Source organism: Prorops nasuta, unplaced genomic scaffold, assembly GCF_024137725.1.
Source record: "Prorops nasuta isolate Cenicafe-Biocafe unplaced genomic scaffold, Cenicafe_Pnas_1.2 PNAS00002, whole genome shotgun sequence".
In the NCBI taxonomy this organism is placed as follows: domain Eukaryota; kingdom Metazoa; phylum Arthropoda; class Insecta; order Hymenoptera; family Bethylidae; genus Prorops; species Prorops nasuta.
Genome location: NW_027116799.1, coordinates 3,022,308 through 3,040,276, shown reverse-complemented (window position 1 = coordinate 3,040,276; position 17,969 = coordinate 3,022,308). Strand labels below are relative to the sequence as shown.

The 17,969-nt window shown below is 31.1% G+C and overlaps 5 protein-coding genes across 8 annotated transcripts; 2 read left to right on the top strand and 3 right to left on the bottom strand.

The window, feature by feature from the left end:
* Positions 1 to 30: 30 nt before the first annotated feature.
* On the bottom strand, positions 31 to 5,060 carry scat (VPS54 subunit of GARP complex scat). 2 transcript variants are annotated; one of them, XM_066736146.1, is made up of 13 exons: positions 4,705 to 5,060; positions 4,215 to 4,593; positions 4,045 to 4,147; positions 3,818 to 3,981; positions 3,542 to 3,741; positions 3,267 to 3,452; positions 3,067 to 3,193; positions 2,711 to 2,962; positions 2,217 to 2,639; positions 1,860 to 2,140; positions 1,583 to 1,800; positions 1,294 to 1,510; positions 31 to 1,227 (listed from the first exon to the last, which is right to left on the bottom strand). In XM_066736146.1, exons 1-13 carry the CDS (start codon positions 4,800 to 4,802, stop codon positions 966 to 968), a joined length of 2,910 nt encoding a protein of 969 aa, XP_066592243.1. In that variant the 5' UTR covers positions 4,803 to 5,060; the 3' UTR covers positions 31 to 965. The 2 variants fall into 2 exon arrangements, with proteins under 2 accessions (XP_066592243.1, XP_066592253.1); XM_066736156.1 differs by lacking the exon at positions 4,705 to 5,060 and having other exon boundaries at positions 32 to 1,227; positions 4,045 to 4,145; positions 4,215 to 4,328.
* Positions 5,061 to 5,221: 161 nt separating this feature from the next.
* Pak3 (p21 (RAC1) activated kinase 3) lies at positions 5,222 to 8,526 on the top strand. Its single transcript, XM_066735838.1, has one exon. The coding sequence runs from the start codon at positions 5,791 to 5,793 to the stop codon at positions 7,312 to 7,314; it is 1,524 nt and encodes a 507-aa protein (XP_066591935.1). The 5' UTR covers positions 5,222 to 5,790; the 3' UTR covers positions 7,315 to 8,526.
* Positions 8,527 to 8,721: 195 nt separating this feature from the next.
* LOC136778726 (dihydrolipoyllysine-residue acetyltransferase component of pyruvate dehydrogenase complex-like) lies at positions 8,722 to 12,211 on the bottom strand. Its single transcript, XM_066735825.1, has 11 exons — positions 11,969 to 12,211; positions 11,489 to 11,670; positions 11,257 to 11,426; positions 10,999 to 11,173; positions 10,730 to 10,917; positions 10,515 to 10,666; positions 10,305 to 10,435; positions 9,863 to 10,224; positions 9,688 to 9,788; positions 9,422 to 9,599; positions 8,722 to 9,353 (listed from the first exon to the last, which is right to left on the bottom strand). Exons 1-10 carry the CDS (start codon positions 12,108 to 12,110, stop codon positions 9,430 to 9,432), a joined length of 1,773 nt encoding a protein of 590 aa, XP_066591922.1. The 5' UTR covers positions 12,111 to 12,211; the 3' UTR covers positions 8,722 to 9,353; positions 9,422 to 9,429.
* A 43-nt stretch (positions 12,212 to 12,254) lies between these two features.
* LOC136778740 (CXXC motif containing zinc binding protein) lies at positions 12,255 to 12,995 on the top strand. Its single transcript, XM_066735851.1, has one exon. It carries the CDS (start codon positions 12,389 to 12,391, stop codon positions 12,872 to 12,874), a length of 486 nt encoding a protein of 161 aa, XP_066591948.1. The 5' UTR covers positions 12,255 to 12,388; the 3' UTR covers positions 12,875 to 12,995.
* A 1,427-nt stretch (positions 12,996 to 14,422) lies between these two features.
* Bcat (Branched chain amino acid transaminase) lies at positions 14,423 to 17,938 on the bottom strand. 3 transcript variants are annotated; one of them, XM_066730547.1, is made up of 8 exons: positions 17,031 to 17,355; positions 16,698 to 16,941; positions 16,459 to 16,578; positions 16,169 to 16,378; positions 15,848 to 16,078; positions 15,155 to 15,464; positions 14,923 to 15,077; positions 14,423 to 14,845 (listed from the first exon to the last, which is right to left on the bottom strand). In XM_066730547.1, the coding sequence occupies exons 4-8, from the start codon at positions 16,280 to 16,282 to the stop codon at positions 14,654 to 14,656; spliced, it is 1,002 nt and encodes a 333-aa protein (XP_066586644.1). In that variant the 5' UTR covers positions 16,283 to 16,378; positions 16,459 to 16,578; positions 16,698 to 16,941; positions 17,031 to 17,355; the 3' UTR covers positions 14,423 to 14,653. The 3 variants fall into 3 exon arrangements, with proteins under 3 accessions (XP_066586644.1, XP_066586634.1, XP_066586652.1); XM_066730537.1 differs by lacking the exons at positions 16,698 to 16,941; positions 17,031 to 17,355 and adding an exon at positions 17,379 to 17,938; XM_066730555.1 differs by lacking the exon at positions 16,698 to 16,941.
* Between the last annotated feature and the right edge of the window lie 31 nt (positions 17,939 to 17,969).

The following is a 17,969-nucleotide window of genomic DNA, read 5'->3' as shown; positions in this document are numbered from 1 at the left end:
GTTGTATATTTATTCATTCAAACATCACTGCAATGGTTCATCTGGTTTTATTATACGTCATTCATAATTCGCATATTTTTGTCATATTACACAATCATTAATAGTTTAAAGTACAATGTATACAACTGCAAGTTGGTTCAATATTTTGTAGAAATATTTAACGTTTAGCTTAACACAATACTGTTAATTCTAAAAGATATCGATAGCGAAACGAATTTTTGTTATTAAATTAGAACAACCATATACATTATTTAAAACTTAAAACACACCTTAATTCATTGGCGGGTGTGGCAAACTTATCGATAAAGCTGTGGATCGCGCGCGCGCGAATATTGGTTAAAATATGATTAATCAAACCTTTTAATTACATACATAATCGACTAGATACAAATATAGGAATGTGTAATATTTTTTTGCGTTTAATTACAAGCCATTGAAACAAAATATATTTAAAAAACAATAGAATAATAAAATATTTAATTTAGGTCGTGTTCACGGAGTCGCTAACAATGCTACTGCGAATACGATTGAGGCAATTTTCTATACGCAGTAGCGTTAGTCGTGCTTCGTGAATATGCCCATAGCTGAAAACATATTTTTGCCCAATCACCCCCTACAATATATAGTAACGCTTTCATTATAAACCAGTATACATTAATAAGCATTTGACGTCATTGCACGTTTTTATGTTATTAAGAGGTATTTAAAAGTTGCAGCTTAAGATATTTCAGTCGGTAAATAATCCCATAATACTTACAATAATGTTGTTCGTAATGTATAATAAAGCATTACTAATTACAAATGTTGTTTCCATTTTACTGAATTTCAGTCATTAGAATGGGAAAACGTAATCAGGGCTTCGTGAAGAGAACGATTACTTTTTTGGGACCGTAACTACAAATTTGTTACCTCTTCCTATAATACTTCATTGCTTCTAATATGCAATAAATTACACGCTCTGCATGTTATCTAGTCCATATGTCGCTCATCCAATCATCATTTAACTCTTCAGAGGGTAAGACTTTTAGTTTTCTAAGCGCTTCAAGATAAAACGTAAGTTCCGATGTGACTACACCATGCTGAGGGCCACCGTTATTTATTATATTCATTTTGACTAATTGTTCCCTAAGTTGTTGTTTGAATGAATTATTCACAGTTCTATAAAGAGTTTGTACTTCCACAGGCGGAAGAATTCCAGACACCGCTTCGTGAAGTTTCACTAAACAGCTGAAGAACAAAAATTTTCATAAATATTGAAAATGCAAACTAAAACTATTTATTATTTAAACATACCTAGAAATAGTTCTGAATGACTTAGAAGGTACAGGAGGCCTAGCAGTCCATATTGAAATTTGGCCACCTAATAAATTATCTACAATCGTTAAGATTTTACCTTCGATCTCTTTAATATGGGCACAAATATCCCTTTCTACACTATCTAGTAATGCAACACCACCACTAATACTTGCGATATTGTTAGGCCCACGATTAGAGCCTATTTCAGCTAGTGCTGTAAATTTAAAAAAATCGATAAGTTGAAATCATTAATTTCATTCATACAAGAGACTGACTGACTTTTTACCTTGAAAATGTATTTTCACAAAAGGCATTAACCATAAAATAAGTTTTAGGCTTCTTGCGGCTAAGACCAGAATAGTACTTGTAATTGTTTTTAAACCTGCCACTTGCATCGCACCTGCGCCTAAAACCAGCTGACAACAACGAGAATTATAATGACGTAACAATTCAGCCAAATGTCTTCCAACTGATCCAGATAAGGCGAATAGTTCAGTGCCGGTTCTGTAAACGATTCTAGCTTTAACTTTTAAAATTTAAATAAAACTTTTAAAGTAACATACCGGCAATATTCGTGTATCATCTGAACCAGCATAAGTGCTGTACCAACTACAGCAAATTTTTCTTCCCCTACCGTAATAAAAGTTTCAATATCATCGTACTTTGATTCGTCTTCGCGTTTTAAAGGATAAGGTGGGAAACATTTATTTTTATGAATGTATGATATCAGTGATTGAAATTCTAACGGTATATCGGCTTGTTTCCATCTCTCAGATTCCAAAAGGAATGTTAATTTTGTTTTACGCTCTGTATGGAATCGAAGTATAAACTTGCTTGCTTGCGCCTATAAGATGAAGAATATAATTAGGAAACTACACTTATTATAAACTTTGCGGTCCGTTCGAACATTGAACACATACTTTAAATGCTGATCTTAAACCTGTGCATTGTTTGCCACATAGCTTTTCACATGCTGCCGTGAATTCCTCAACCATAGTCGCTAATTGACAAACTTGGGCAGTAGTAGCTCTGTCACTTAACCAGGAATTTTTATCGCTTCTTGTTACATTCTCCTTTTCATCTATTTTACAATTTCCTTCGTTTGAAACCTTTTCTTTGTCATAATGTAGTTTATCCTTCTCATTATTATCCGCAGAAAGTAGATTACCCATTCGCTCGTGACAATAATCACAAACCGAAATAACCATATCGGCAAGTTTATTTGTAACGCGAATATGTTCTTCGCGTGTAAGTAAACAATCAGGTATTGTGTTGTCAAACGTACCATCTGGTAAACGACCCGCTGATACATCTACTGTATCTTGCATCACATCGTGTACAGCCTTTAAAACCAAAACCTATTATGTATAAATCTTTATACATTTTATGAAATACATTCAAATAAATTATTTACCTTTACACGAAGTAGCAGAAACATAAGAGATTTGATTGTATTATGCAACAATGATAATCTCTCTGTTAGCAAAAGGCTTCCAATTTCCAATGCAGCAGCATCTTGATCACTACAATCACTGGCTGCTAAAGCTTCAATAACTCTTTGCTTTGTCACTGCCCTCACAGTTGTAATTGCTTCTTCTTTATAGCTATCCACAAATTGAAAATGCTTTTGACGAAGTAGGCCAGAGATGATGGAGATCAGCTTATCCTGTTCATTTAGGACAGACAAACGATCTCACTGGGAAGAGATTGACGACGACTTTTTTGCTACTGACTAAGCACGCAATTCAGATACTGTGACAAAAAGCTTACCCCATCTAAAACCGTAGTATCTCCATTTAATGGTCTGTTTAAATCAGCTGTCGCATATCTTTGAAATTCTGTGCATAACATCTTGTCTACAAGCCTTTCCATTTCACTGAGCTGAGATCCTAAATGCCTATACAAAAAAAAATTAATTTTAAACAAAAATTTATCAATAATAAATGAAAAGAAAGACATGTATAACTTACCGAAAACTGTGTATACCATTCAGTTTATGCAAAAGTATTTCTTGAGTTGTTGAAATTACATCAAGAGCTGCTACATAATCTGGGGTTGATAATAATAACTGTATCATTGGTTGACTTTGGTGCACAGTTGCCATATATTTTAATGTTTCTTGAACCAATATTCTATTTGACAGAGCTCGTACTAGCCTTTTAGAAGTATAATATGTTATAAATATTTAAAGAATACATATTTACCAATTTAATTCTATAAAAATAGAAAAAATATTGTTTCTTACCATAAAATTTCTAACGAATCCTTGACTAAATATTGATCCACTTGACGAATATTTTTCCTTAATGCTTTCAAAACTGTAATAGTTTGTGTCAATTGCTCCATGAGGGCATCATGCGAAGTCATGGCATGAAAAAATGCTTGTGACTTGGAAGCTACTTGTTCTGCTATTCGAACTTCAACAATATCTAAATAATGACTCAACTAAGATAAAATATGATTTGTTTGTTAAAAAAATCTTATTATCCATCTTATATATGATTAATTATTAGAAACTTACTTTTTCTTGCATTTGTTTTACATGTACAACAATATCACAGTTCTCTCCTAACAGTCCATCTTTTGCAAATGGGAAAACTTCATTGAAATTACTCTTCTGTGCTAGTTCTAAATTAGGAGTTAGAAAAATTTTAGGAATACTAGATAAATCAAATTGCATTCGATCTGAAAATATTAAAATTTTATATAATATATTAATCAAATTGAATTTTAATTTCAGTATCTTACCTATGGTTTTAACTTTTCTAAGATTTGGAAAATTTTGTAATAAATCAGTAGAAGAGTTTGGCTTTGTTATATTAGTGTTCATTCGAACATGCTTGCGGTACCTCTATGACACAAATGAAATAAAATTAAATTAAACAGTATATTTTTCAAATCAAACAGTAAATGCTTACTCTTGCTATTTTCTTTAAATAAGTATCAAAGTGTTGCATGGTGATTTCAGGGAGAAAAGGTGTTTTTGGTATATCAATCTTTTCAACAAAACCATCTCCCCAGGTTCTTGTTAAAAAATTACTTTGTTTTCCTTTATTAGGGTCATTTAATACCGCTGGTAAGTTCTGTGAGGCAGAATAAACAGTCCAAGGTGTAGAAGGCTCAGAAAATTGTCCATTGGTTTTACATTGTTGTTGCACACTGGCATGTTTAGTTGCATGAGCTACATAATCCTTATCTGATACACCTTCTACTGGAAGGCTTGTGCAAACTCCATTGTAGCCATACAAGCAAACAAATGATCCACCTTCTCTGGAGCAATGGTAATCTCTTAAGTGCCTAAAAATATTTTGCAAAATAAATCTTATCTATAGTCAGTTGATATAATGCTTTTATATGTCGTGAATGCAGCAATTACATAAATAATAATCTTAAAATAAATAGAAATACCTTACAAAATCTTGAATATGCTTGAAGGTGAGGTTAGTACAGTATTCACAAGTTAAATTTGCAGACACTACTTCAAAGGTTCCTAGGATTTTCGCCATTGCAATTGTTTTTCTCTCAGCTTACCATTTCAAAGATTTAGTAACAATTGAATTATCATATTATTTTAATCTAAAGATTTCTAATTAACCGAGAAACAGTCATTCCACAATAACTGAATTATTTTTACTTAATCCAATTGAAAATTATCTTATCTAACAGCGTTTTTCTTTCGGTCACACCATCTGACTAGTTACACAGGTTACACTATATACCTACACTTTACACTCTTTACAGTTACACACACCACTTTAATAGTTTAAGTATTTTACACACTGTGGAATGGAATATGGACTATGGAAATGGAGGTGGTGTGATTACGTGTTCCGGTGTCACGTATAAATTCAGGGTTGATATTTATCGGAAAAAAAAACTTAAAACTGGAAGTTTGCATTGGCAGCATTGAAAATATGACGTCACTTTGAAATCACGTCGAATTCGAATACCGTCTGGTGGTAAATGATTTTAACTCTTTCTTTCCATGTGACTCGTTTGTGTGTGTGTCGTGTGTGACTCGACTCGATCGGCTCAATCGGTCCGCAAGAAGACTGATAAGAAAGAAGGCAATTGGGAAGATAGTTACATACATATACATACATACGTAAGATACAATTAAGTATCATTATTATATGTATACAGTTACGAAGGCTGACAAGGGCAGAACCACATTAAATGGACTATTAATGCGTTAACGCCGGTTGTGTACGGGTAGTATACATAAGAAGTACATAAAAATTATGTACCTATAGCCCCGAGTTCGCTCCTACCAGGGGGTAAATGACAAACTGGTGTGAAATCTTCAAGTTCATCGAGTGACCAACATCTTTCGTATGTATGCCAGATGAACTCATTGTGAGAATGCAACTGATTACGTCGAGAATTCGCTGACAAAGAGCGTTTCCTGTTTTAAATTCTTAACCTCACTTTTACCTAACCGTGACTTAAACTGTCAAAACGGAGCGACGCAAGACTGCCAGGCTACGTGCCAAAATGAGCCTCAGCATAACGAAATTTTTTTCTAAGAAGAAAAATACCAATACTACGGTAGATACGGTCGCTGAAATTGGTCTGCCGACTAACGTATCCCATCAGTTTCATGTAAGTAAAAATGCTGAAACTGGACAGCTGGAGGGTCTTCCTGACCCTTGGATTCGTCTGTTAAATGCTCAACTATCAAAATCTGAGCAAGATGAATTTCCCATAGCAGTTTTACAGGCAATTAAGTTCTATAGTTATTCTATTAAAAAGAGACCACAAGAAGAGGTATTTAAACCATTGGTAACTGAAAATGTCATTGCTGAAGAGTCCCAAGAGATTGACAAGATTTTGAACAAGAAGTATGAATGTGAAGAATCTGACGAAACTAATTCTGCTGGGTCTGCAGAATGTCAAGAGCAGAGGCTACCAGACTTGCCACCTAAAATTAATAAGCCTCCTAAACCTGCTCCAAGAAAAAACATTGAGAGAACAGAGAAATCTTTAACCCAGATTTTAGAGGATTTAAGTAACTATCAGATAGAGGAGGAGGTAGTAGAGCCTGCACCAGAAATAAATAAACAGGATCAATGTGAAGAAAGCCCAGTTTTACGTAGAAAGACAGAATGTGCTACTGGGCACAGAAATGATGAGGAGATATTTGCAGAGCTTGAAATTATCTGCCAACCAGGTGATCCTAATCTCAGATTTGAAAAAAGTAAAGAAGTTGGTGCAGGTGCTTCTGGAACTGTATTCAAAGCAATTGACTTGGTAAACAATGAAAAAGTGGCAATAAAGGATATTGATTTGCGAAAACAGCCAAAAAAAGAAATGATATTAACAGAAATTAAAATATTAAAGGAATTTCATCATCCAAACCTAGTTAACTTTTTAGATGCTTATCTTATTGAAGATCACCTTTGGGTAGTTATGGAATTACTTGAAGGTGGCCCCTTGACAGATGTGGTCAATGAAACAGTTATGAATGAAGGACAAATTGCTGCTGTCTGTAGAGAAGTGCTAAAAGCAATCAGTTTTCTACATTCAAAAGGAATTATACATAGAGATATTAAATCAGATAATGTATTGTTAGGAATGAATGGAACAGTTAAAGTAACAGACTTTGGATTTTGTGCTAATATTGATGGTGATGAAAAACGTCAAACCATGGTTGGTACTCCATATTGGATGGCACCTGAAGTAGTTACTAGAAAGCAATATGGTAAAAAAGTTGATATTTGGTCGCTAGGGATAATGGCAATTGAGATGATAGAAGGAGAACCTCCATATATGAAAGAGACACCACTGAGAGCATTATATCTAATTGCTTCTCGTGGTAAACCTTCTATTCCAAGCTGGGCACAGCTAAGTCCAACCCTTCAGAATTTCCTTGAAAGGTGCCTTACAGTTGAGGTAGATGAGAGAGCAACAGCTGATGAACTGCTTAATCATCCATTTTTAGAGAACTGTGCAGAATTGCGCACACTTACACCTTTAATCCGTGCTGCACAAAAAATTTTACGTAAAGTATACCAATGAGAGAACTTTTTCAAAAGACTTAAAAGATTTGGAATACATTTATAATGTGATAATTTTATTGAATCGCCATACAATGATGGCTAAGTCATATTCTTCATGAAACAATATATTTGTTTATTTATCCTAAACAAATAGGATTGCAGTTTTGCTACATGTACAGGCTACCTATTAATTTTAAAAAACTTTACATTTATATACTGCATTTGTCTCTTATTTATCTTCTTACAGTAGATTATGCATATATATAACAATACAGTAAGCTCAAATTCATTATGAACAACAGTCTTGTAAAGAACAAAAACTAAAATGATTATATTTTCATATTGATGCTAGACATTTGCCGTCTATTGCATTTAATAAGTTAAATACCAATAGTAATTACTAAATCATAATACTAGTATTTCACATATTTTAGACTCATTGAAATTTTTGTTAAGGTAACCAAATGAGTATTATCTGCTATCAAGTGTCAATCAAATATATAGTTCTTGTAAAAAAAGTACAAATTCAAACAATGAATAACATAGAATATTAAATAAATACATAATGAAAAACTGTTCAGCATCTAAAAAAGTTAATAGAGGGCTGTCTCAATATTCTTTCAAAAGTTCTGTACTTATTCTTAACAGCATCTGTAATAAACATGAGTGTATCAAATTGATGCTTAGTCAAGATGCTAATTATTATGATTTTACTCCATTATAATTTTACCCAAATTTTTATCAGTATGAGTTACCAATTTTTATTATACTCTAATTTTAAAAAGTGCAAGTAGTCAGATGTTGTTTTGTTAAATTGAAATTTCTTTTTAGTGCTCTATATGCCTTCCTGTAATAATAACTAAACATTCTATTTTTAATCAATTTTTATAACACTTGTCAATCCACTATTCCAATAAATATGCTACATTTAAGGTATTAAATCGGCTGGAAGTAAAGCATCACAATTTTAAATTTTTAGCTTCTTTCAAAGATTTTACTAAAATTTGATAATGTATTTACACAGTTTGTAAAAAAGTATTGTATGCCTAAGATATTACTATTGCTCAGCCAAACAACATTTTACACATCTGTGTGTTAGAGAGAAACAGAATGACGTGTGAACTATAAATATTTTTTTAATAACTATTAATCTCTAAAATACAGATATATTAAAAGTATATGTATATAAATTTGTATGTTATTAGGAGTTAATTTTATAAAAACGATATAATTACAGTCAGTAATTAAAGATATGATTATGTGGACAATTTTTAGCAATAAATTCAATGTAAATCACGACTGTGATAAAAAGTAAATAAAATAAATGAAATTTTTTAATAATTTGTGTGGACAATAATAAAAGATCATAACAAAACTTTTGAGCAATAAATATTTTATTTACAAGAATTCATAAAATTCTATTAATTTACCCCAGAATTTTCCTATTTCATGAAAACTCCAGAATTGAGATATTCAAACATTAGTCTCACGTTTTCTGTTTAATCAGAATATCAACAATTTCTTTTTCAGTATTAAATTGTACAGCTATATTTTTTGTACTTTTGTACTGGTAACCTTAAGACATTAATGATAACAAATATATAATTTGTGGTAACAACATCCATTGTACAGATTACGAATTATAAAATGTTTAATTTGATTCGTCAATTATTAATAAAGTTAAATTGTACTACAATTGTTTTTACAAACTTAAATATTCTGATGTATGATAAAACCGATTTTAGTAAAATAGCACTTCCAAAAAAAAAAATTCAATTAAATTAATTTTTATTATTAAGCGTATCAGATTACCTATTTAAAATTACATAAAATATTCCTAAAACTGATTTCAAATCGAAGTTAAAAACTATAGACGAATATCTGCTGTTTTTAACAGCAGTTACGGCATATATGAAGTGCTTCGCTTTTTGAACATTTTATAATAGTACATGAAACAGTTTTTTCGCATAACTGTAACTGATATATATATATATATATATATTTATTTATTTATTAGGCGGCAGTATTAGGATCGCTCATAAATTTGCTACTAATATCCTGCAACATTAAAACAATTAAAATATGTGTATATCATTTAAATAATGTTTTGTAATAAACACTCGTACCTCTGATATCATTCAACTTGATTCATAAAATTGCGAGCTCTTTTTACAGCTAAGAATGTTGGTTCTTCTAGCATAGCTCTTAAAACAGCCAAAAAGTCAGCTGCCATATCTTCAGAAATAGCACGTCTATCATAAGATAGAGTTACCGTCATCCTGGTAATAGGGGAAATAGAAGAATCTACAAGAATGTATTTTTATATTTAATCATAAAATTATTTCTTTCTTACTAGACTCTTTTTCTCTTATGTTAACCATTTTATACTTACCTAATTCTTCTCGGCCTGATCCAACTGCAAGTATAGCCGTTTGTGGAGGATTGATAATAGCAGAAAATTCTTTAATACCGAACATACCTAAATTGGAAATCCTAAAAACATAAATTTAATCAGAAAAAAAAGTTTAGCATTACATACAATTTTATATACTTTAAATTATACATACGTAAATGTTCCTCCTTGAAATTCTTGTGGTTTGAGTTTGCCCTCTTTTGCTTTGTAGGCTAACTCTTTAATAGTTTCAGATATCTCTGGTAAACTTTTACTAACAGTATCGAATACAATTGGCGTAATAAGACCCGTGGGTGTAGCTACAGCTATGGATATATCTACTCTAGGGATACGAATAATTTGTCCATTTTGGTAAAGAGTATTTATATCTGGACATTCAAGAAGGGCATGAGCTACTGCCTTCGTAATAAAATCGTTTACTGACACTTTAATATTTTCTACTTTTAATTTCTTACGAATGTCAATTAATTTATCAAGTTTTACGTCAATTGTAGAATAGGAATGGGGAATAGTACTCTGAAATAAATATATTAAAATGAATAAAAAATATTATAGAAATTATAAACTATTCCCAATTGATTCTATGACATTCATACCTTAGATTCGCCTAATCGTTTAGCTATTACAGCTCGAATATTTGAAACTGGAATATCTTCATAAGATGAAGGTTTTCCAGCAGCAGCAGAGATTCTTGATGCAGCGTCGGCTTTGGTAGTTTTAGGTGAAACTAAAATAATTAAAATAATTTTTGTAATATACTCAAAGTGATTACAAAATCTCTGTTATATACGAAATTATATAATTACCAGCTTCCAATTTAACTTTTTGTACATTATTTGTTTGAATATATGATAAAACATCGCTCTTTAAAAGCCGATTTACACGTCCTGTACCTTTAATTTGTCCAGAACTTAGACCATATTCTTCTAATAATCGTTTTACAGCTAATCCATAAACTCTAAAAAAAAATTATATAAGAATAATTTTTTAAAAATTTTAACATTAAAATTAAAATACATACTGTCCACTAGAGGGAGGTTTTAGACCTGCTGGAGCAGCTGTGGCTGCTGGTTTTGAGACTGAAGGAGCTGGGGCTGAAGATTTCACAGGTGCAGTAGTAGTAGGAAGTACTATATTTTTCCAATCCATACCCTTTTCCACTATAATAGCAATCAACTGCCCAACTTCCACTTGAGAACCTTCTGAACTCTAATAAATGAAGAAAATACATCCTACATATCTTTTAAAATAAAAGTATTAGTAGCATATAATAGATTAGTTTATACATACAATTATTTTTGCTAAGACCCCTTCATCATCAATCTCAAATGTCATCACAGCCTTATCTGTTTGAATATCAGCAATTGCATCTCCTGGCTCTATTTCATCACCCTCTTTTTTAAGCCATTTTACAATTGTTCCTGATGTCATTGTTGGTGAAAGTGCAGGCATTGCAAGGTTTTGTCTGTCAAAATCAAAAACCTTTTTAAATTTTTTACAGTCAATCAAGAATGGAACAAAACTTTAAATATTTTATTTTCAACATACTGTCCTGGTGGAGGAGTAGCTGATTCTGTGCTTTCACTAGAAACTGAAACAGATGCTGCAGATGGTATTGATGTACTACTTGGTAACTCGACTGACTTCCAATCCTCATCAGGCTCAACTGTAAGTGCTATTAATTGTCCTACTTTTATATCTTTAGCTCCTTCTTGAATCTAAAAAGAAATTATCCTTCAATTACTAAGTTACAGTCACATAGTATTATTGTAATACTCACAATAATTTTTGCTAAAATGCCTTCATCATCATACTCCATTGTGATTACTGCTTTATCTGTTTGTATGTCAGCAATAGCATCACCAGGCTCAATTTTTTCACCTTCCTTCTTCAACCATTTGACAATGGTACCAGCCTCCATGGTGGGAGACAGAGAAGGCATAAGCACTTCTTTTCCTCTTACTATTTAAGACATGATCATTTAAATAGATAAAAAAAATATTAGATCTAGATCATATTTGTATTTTCTATTGATCAGAAAGCTTGATTGCATAATCAAAATAGCTAATTAGCAGAAAATTGACAATGCAAAAGAATATGAAACTGTTATTAGAATGTAGAAGACTAAAAACATAACATTTATCAAATTAATATATGTTATCATTTTTATAATCTGTAAAATAACAGTTTAAATTTCAAATCTTTAACCTAAAACTAATGAGTATTCTAAAAGTTTTATATTTATGAATATACTGTATACCATTCAATAACCAACTGGTATGAAAACATAATCTCTGATATTTTAAAGGTAGAAAAACACGAGGCACTACGCGATTGCTGCACTTTAAAGTGAAATATCCGATCCTGCACCTTACCATCTGCGCCATTTTCGGTATTACCATTCTCACTGCCCGGAACCAAAAACTCCGCCGAAAGAACTGAAGAGCAAATAGGACTTTTAAATCAGAGCTACCAATTTTAGAGATAACCCCAAAATTTACTAAAGCAGCTCGTTAAAAACTATCACAATTCACAACACAAGTCACTCGCCAACCGAATATTAGTTGAGCGAACCAAGTATATAGGCCGGATAAATTTTGGAGTATTGTATTGTGATTGTATTAAGAGTAACCGGATAGATAATAAAACAAACTACATAATAAATACTCAAATTACGAAAATGGTGAAAGTAGCACTGCAAATAAAAGTTTCACTTGAAAATATAGAAGAATTGAAAACATCAGGGCCTGAGTTTAAGTGGTATTTTAAATTCTGTTGTTCTAATTGTGGAGAAATTTCGAAGAAATGGAATTATGTTCTATTAAACGAATTTACAAATGCACAAAGAGGTAATGCTGTTAATCACTTTGTCAGTAAATGTAAATTATGTTCTCGGGAAAATACAATGACAATCTTAGAAGATTCTATACAAAACTATACATCTGAAGATGATGGAAAATTCAAAACAGTTGCTACATTTGATTGTCGGGGGATTGAGCCTTGCGATTTTTCGGCTAGAGAAGGTTGGATTGCCCAAACTATTGATGGAGGAACTGAATTTACAGATGTTGATTTAAGTGAGGGTACTTGGGCAGATTATTGTGATAAAATTAAACAAGCTGTTACTATCTCTGACATTGAGTATAAATTCTCCAGAATTAAATAAAATTATATAAAAATGTAATAGTTTATTAAGTTTCAATTGTCAATTGTTATATTAATTATAATATAACACATCTTTACATTTATAATCTTAAGAAATAAACTATTTTTTACTTTTTCTCATATACATCAAAACTCATTATAAGAACTATAATAACACAATTCTGTTTTGTTCAATATAAGATTTTTACACATCTTACATTTAAATTGAAAAATACTACTAACTTTGGAAAATACATTAAAATTTAAATGAAGAGAATAAAATGTATTTGGAATTATAAGAGATAAATAATTGTGTTAATATTTGACAGAAATTATGCTAGATATTCTCTTAGATTTTGATTCCACAATTGTCTGATACTCATCAATCCTGTAATTACATAGGATTTGTTTATTTTGTTGCACTTGTGTATAACTAAAAAGCAATAAATGTTGAAATATACACCTATAATCTGATTGATATTTTACACTTAAAGTATATATTATGTATCAAACCTTTTTGGTGATCAACAGAAATCATTTATTAGCATAATTCAAGAATAAGAAAAATATATTTTTGCATATATATACATAATGATTAGCAGGGACATGTTTAACTCTAGAATTGGCAACTCTGCTTCAAATCTTAAAGTTATGATAACACAATTGACCTTTTTCATGTCCCCTCAAGGACATTCATTTTTTTAAGAATCATTGGATTAAAATAAATCAATGTAAATGTAAATTTAATCAGAAATGTATTTTATCATACAAAAAATAATCACGTTTAAAATCTTGTAATAATGTTATAGGAATAAAGAAAATAAATAATTTTAATTTTAGTTATTATATATTTAATTTTTGCTCTGTTAGTTAATAAAATTTTAGCAACATCGTTTTTAAAAAATTAATATGTAAAAAAGAATAACACATTTTACTGAAAATTTACAAAAGTCTATTTGTATTTTTTACAAGAAAATAATATACATGTTTTGCTTTTTTCTTAAAAATAACAATATTGAGAAAATTTACATGATTTTAGAATTCACTCTTACATATGTACAACATATATTTTAAAAATAGTTTATACATATTCAAACTTACAAATGTCAACAATGTTTTATAAAATAGCTAACTTACTTATTTATCCCTGAGTTTTCAAACTCAAAAAAATTTGTTCCTATTATTATAATTTAATTACTTATTCCATTGAAATTATCAACAATACTTTATACAACTAATCTTATAATGAATTTAACACGTTCATCTCCAAAAAATTAAGAAAATGTTGACATTAGTGAATTAGCATTTATAACGTACAATGAAGAAAATATAAGATAACATAAATAAGAATGGCGCACTCTACAGACTCTACAGGATATTTCGTAATTGGCAATGAACGTGCTAAAGCTGTATTTGTCAAATTATAATCAGCTAGTTGGTACCAGTCAGAAAAAGAAGTTGTTATGCTTAGTAAAATTTATTTAAAATAACTAACCTGATTTTGTATGTGATCTCAAATATAAAAAATTAGAGCTGCAACAATTAACATTTAACAGAAACTACTGGTACATATTTTTGAAAAGTTTAAAAAATAATGCTAAAAAATTGGTATACAAAATCATAACAATACTTAGAGTCATACATAAATAAATAATAACTGAACCACAAAATACAATAATTTTCATTGGATTATTATAAATTAATTAAAATTAAAAGATAAACAGAACGAAATTAACAATTATAAATCCATAGAATCAATTGTAAGCAAACCTATAACAACTTCTTTAATGCTTATATCCTATTAATCAATACAGACTGCCCAAGGATGATCAGGTATATATCCATATTGTATATCTGTTAAGTGTTTTAGGAACTTTTTGTAAATTGGATCAGGTTGATCTAAAGTTGGAATATGCAAACCTTGACCAACAAAATCAATGTATGACACAGGACTAACTATGCAAGCCGTTCCTGCTCCAAACATTTCTAATAGCTGTAAAAAGAAGTATTATATAATACTGTACATATTGAAGAAAATTCAAATATTACAATTATAAATTTAGTGTGTACCCTGTTTTCGTTTAAGAGCTGTAGAACTTCAGACATGCAAAACTTTCTTTCTGTAACTTTAAACTCCTTCCATTCGCGGGAAAGTTGTAAAATAGAATTTCTAGTAACACCAGGCAAAATGAGTCCATTTAAAGATGGTGTTATCAATTCTTTTTCTGTAAAAGCAGCATTTTATAAATAATGAATAATCATATACAATTATAATGACTGTTAAAAATGAGCAAATTATTACCCCCATCGTCATTGACGTAGAGCATAAAAATATTCATTGTTCCAACTTCAGTTACTTCATTATCTTCCCCAAAAAGCCATAAGACTTGTTGTAAGCCTTTTTCAATAGCTTCTCGTTGTACGTGAATCGTAGGAGCGTAATTACTACCGACTTTGCTATCCCCACAGCCACCAGGCCATGCTCTGGTATATCTTGGGTCAGCTAACAAAGATACACCAATGTTTGTATTTGATGGTTTAAAGTAACTTCCAACAGGAGAGAGTATAACATACAATAATGCTGAATCCGAGGCTGCTACCCCTAATGTAGGCTAGTAAAAATTAAATAGGGTTAATTAAATGAATATAAAAAGTATGAAAAATAATCTTGATACTAGAAATAATGGGGTGAAGCATGAATCACAATATTGTATTCAAATCTATTTATAACATTTGGACCTGCCTCAGCAAAATAACGTCAGACCATTATTTATTGGGTATTATCATTAAATGTTGAGAAATGTAATGATTACCCTTCTATATAGCTACATATGACGTCTGTGACATAAGTGACATGGTTTCTGTTTATATCTTATTATGATTGATATTAATTTAATGAACAAATGGCTTCTTGGTGTGATTATGCACTTCATATCTTTCTCCTTAACCTTTGCTCAACATTGCAATTTCTTTAAAGTATAAAACAAATACTTACATCTATTCCTATAAGCGTAGGTCGAATATATAGACTAGAAGCTTCTGAGTGTGGAACCCACTCTTGATCTATACTGATTAATCTTTTTACACAATTTATCAGTTCTTCTCCATTAAATGTGGGTAATCCAGACCTTACTGCTGATCTGTTCATCCTTTCCATGTTTAAATCAGGCCTGAACATTCTGATTTTTCCATCAACTCCTCTGTATGCCTTTAATCCCTCAAATAGCTGAAAATAAATTGTGTTTAAAATATTACTACATAAAAAATATTAAGCAATGATTAAATTATTTAAAAAAAATAATTTTGGAGTGATTACTTCTATTGCATAATGCAAAACTTTAGCTGCTGGATGTAGGACTAAATTTTCAAATGGTGTAATTTCTGGTGCTTGCCATCCTCCAAGTACTTCATGATAGCATACTTTTAGCATGTGGTCTGTAAAATATTTTCCAAAGACTAAACTGCTAACACTAGGCTTTGGCTGTAACTGATGGGGTCCTGCAAGTCTTACAGATAAATCCACATGCTATAAAAAACAATGTACTGATATTAGATTATTTGACACAAAGTATAAGAATTTTAAATGATTCTATTACAAAAGACTACCTTGAAAGAGCGATCAGACTGTGGTACATCTTTATCACAAATATTATCATTCAATTTCAAAGAAGAGATCCACCTTACATTAGGTTGTAATTGATTTAAAAGAGATCCATAGGATAAAATCTATATAAAAAGAATAATTTTTTAAAAGTTTTTATGTTTATATTGGCATTATGTAGAAAGTTTGAATGGAGGTATAGCTTACTCCAGTGGTAATAATGAATAATGAAGTAGTATCGTACCTCATAATTTTATGTAATAATGCGTGAAATAATTAACATGGTGAAGTTACATTTTTGCATTGTAATAAAGTAAATGATATATTACATAACACCAGGAACCATTATAATTAATCGATAAACAATCGATCATTCAGGAATATTTCAATTATCTCCTATCATTATCACAATTGTCATGAAATGTTTCTTCTCTCACACGATAATACAAGCCTAGGACAATATCTCGAGGAATTTTCAGTTTTGTCGGCTGTCACCGATAAGCAGAAAGATCGTAGAGCGTAAATATGTCGTAAAATATAATTTGACAATTTTAGGTAGACAATTTTAAAACTTCACCTGAATAATTAGGGGTCTTTTTATTTCCGTCGATCGTCACCCCCAACGAAGAAACAAACTCGCTAAAATATTATTTTTTCACAAATGATAATTATGATCTCGAAATTGGCCTGAATTAGTTAAATCGATCAACTTTCTTTTGGCAAAAGTTAACAAAGCGAGGGTGAAATACGCGTATAGTTTGTTTGATCCTTGAATTCTTGCCTGGATAACTGCTGGATACTGGACTGAATTCACTGGATTTGATGATAATATAATAAAGTTGGGTCGGTTACTTGAAGGTGAGGTAAGGTTAGGATGGAAACCATGCGATTCGAACACACGTGGAAAACAATGATAATGACCTACCTTGCGGCGCAGTTGAACCATTGTAGCTGGATATCGGTAACAGAGCAAACAAGCGTTTATTTATCCAGAAACAAGTATTGAACAATTGATTTCTATCATAATAAGTTCAACATTATGCTTCTTAATTCACTAACACCTGCTTGACATCCTTGAAGAATACCAATATAGAGTCACGGAAAATCTGCGGCTCTTATTTAAGAAAATTAATTAGACTAGTTCACGTATGATATTGATGTTTTTGAAAATTAAGATTTGAGTCGATCGCTACATAAAATAGCACTAACTGGTCACAAGTTTCACGCAGAAGTTGACGCAAATACGAGGATCCGCACAAGTTTAATACATGACCGCTCAGCTTTGGGGCTTGCGTCAGTTTCCTCGTTTGTTCTCGAATAATGTATTTGAATGAACCATGGGTTAATATTTTATTTATCAGCTAGCAAGACAAGGGGGAGGCATAAAAAGAGATAGGTTAAGACGGAAAGAGAGGGTGAAAGAAAGAGAGAAGGGGGTTTTCCCCTCCATCGATATGCGAGTAAGAGAAAACGACGAAGGGTGGGGGCAATGGAAGAGAGTTTGTTATAGCTGAGA

Coding starts and splice junctions, on each gene's coding strand:
- Pak3 (XM_066735838.1), top strand. CDS start 5,791: ATGAGCCTCAGCATAACGAAATTTTTTTCTAAGAAGAAAAATACCAAT.
- LOC136778740 (XM_066735851.1), top strand. CDS start 12,389: ATGGTGAAAGTAGCACTGCAAATAAAAGTTTCACTTGAAAATATAGAA.
- scat (XM_066736146.1), bottom strand. CDS start 4,802: ATGGCGAAAATCCTAGGAACCTTTGAAGTAGTGTCTGCAAATTTAACT. Junction 4,594..4,704: donor CATATTCAAGATTTTGTAAG/GTATTTCTATTT, acceptor AAATATTTTTAG/GCACTTAAGAGATTACCATT. Junction 3,453..3,541: donor GATTCGTTAGAAATTTTATG/GTAAGAAACAAT, acceptor TACTTCTAAAAG/GCTAGTACGAGCTCTGTCAA.
- LOC136778726 (XM_066735825.1), bottom strand. CDS start 12,110: ATGGTAATACCGAAAATGGCGCAGATGGTAAGGTGCAGGATCGGATAT. Junction 11,174..11,256: donor GCTACTCCTCCACCAGGACA/GTATGTTGAAAA, acceptor TGATTTTGACAG/ACAAAACCTTGCAATGCCTG. Junction 10,667..10,729: donor AAACCTCCCTCTAGTGGACA/GTATGTATTTTA, acceptor ATTTTTTTTTAG/AGTTTATGGATTAGCTGTAA.
- Bcat (XM_066730537.1), bottom strand. CDS start 17,399: ATGGTTCAACTGCGCCGCAAG. Junction 15,465..15,847: donor CTACGCTTATAGGAATAGAT/GTAAGTATTTGT, acceptor AATTTTTACTAG/CCTACATTAGGGGTAGCAGC. Junction 15,078..15,154: donor CTACGTCAATGACGATGGGG/GTAATAATTTGC, acceptor CTGCTTTTACAG/AAAAAGAATTGATAACACCA.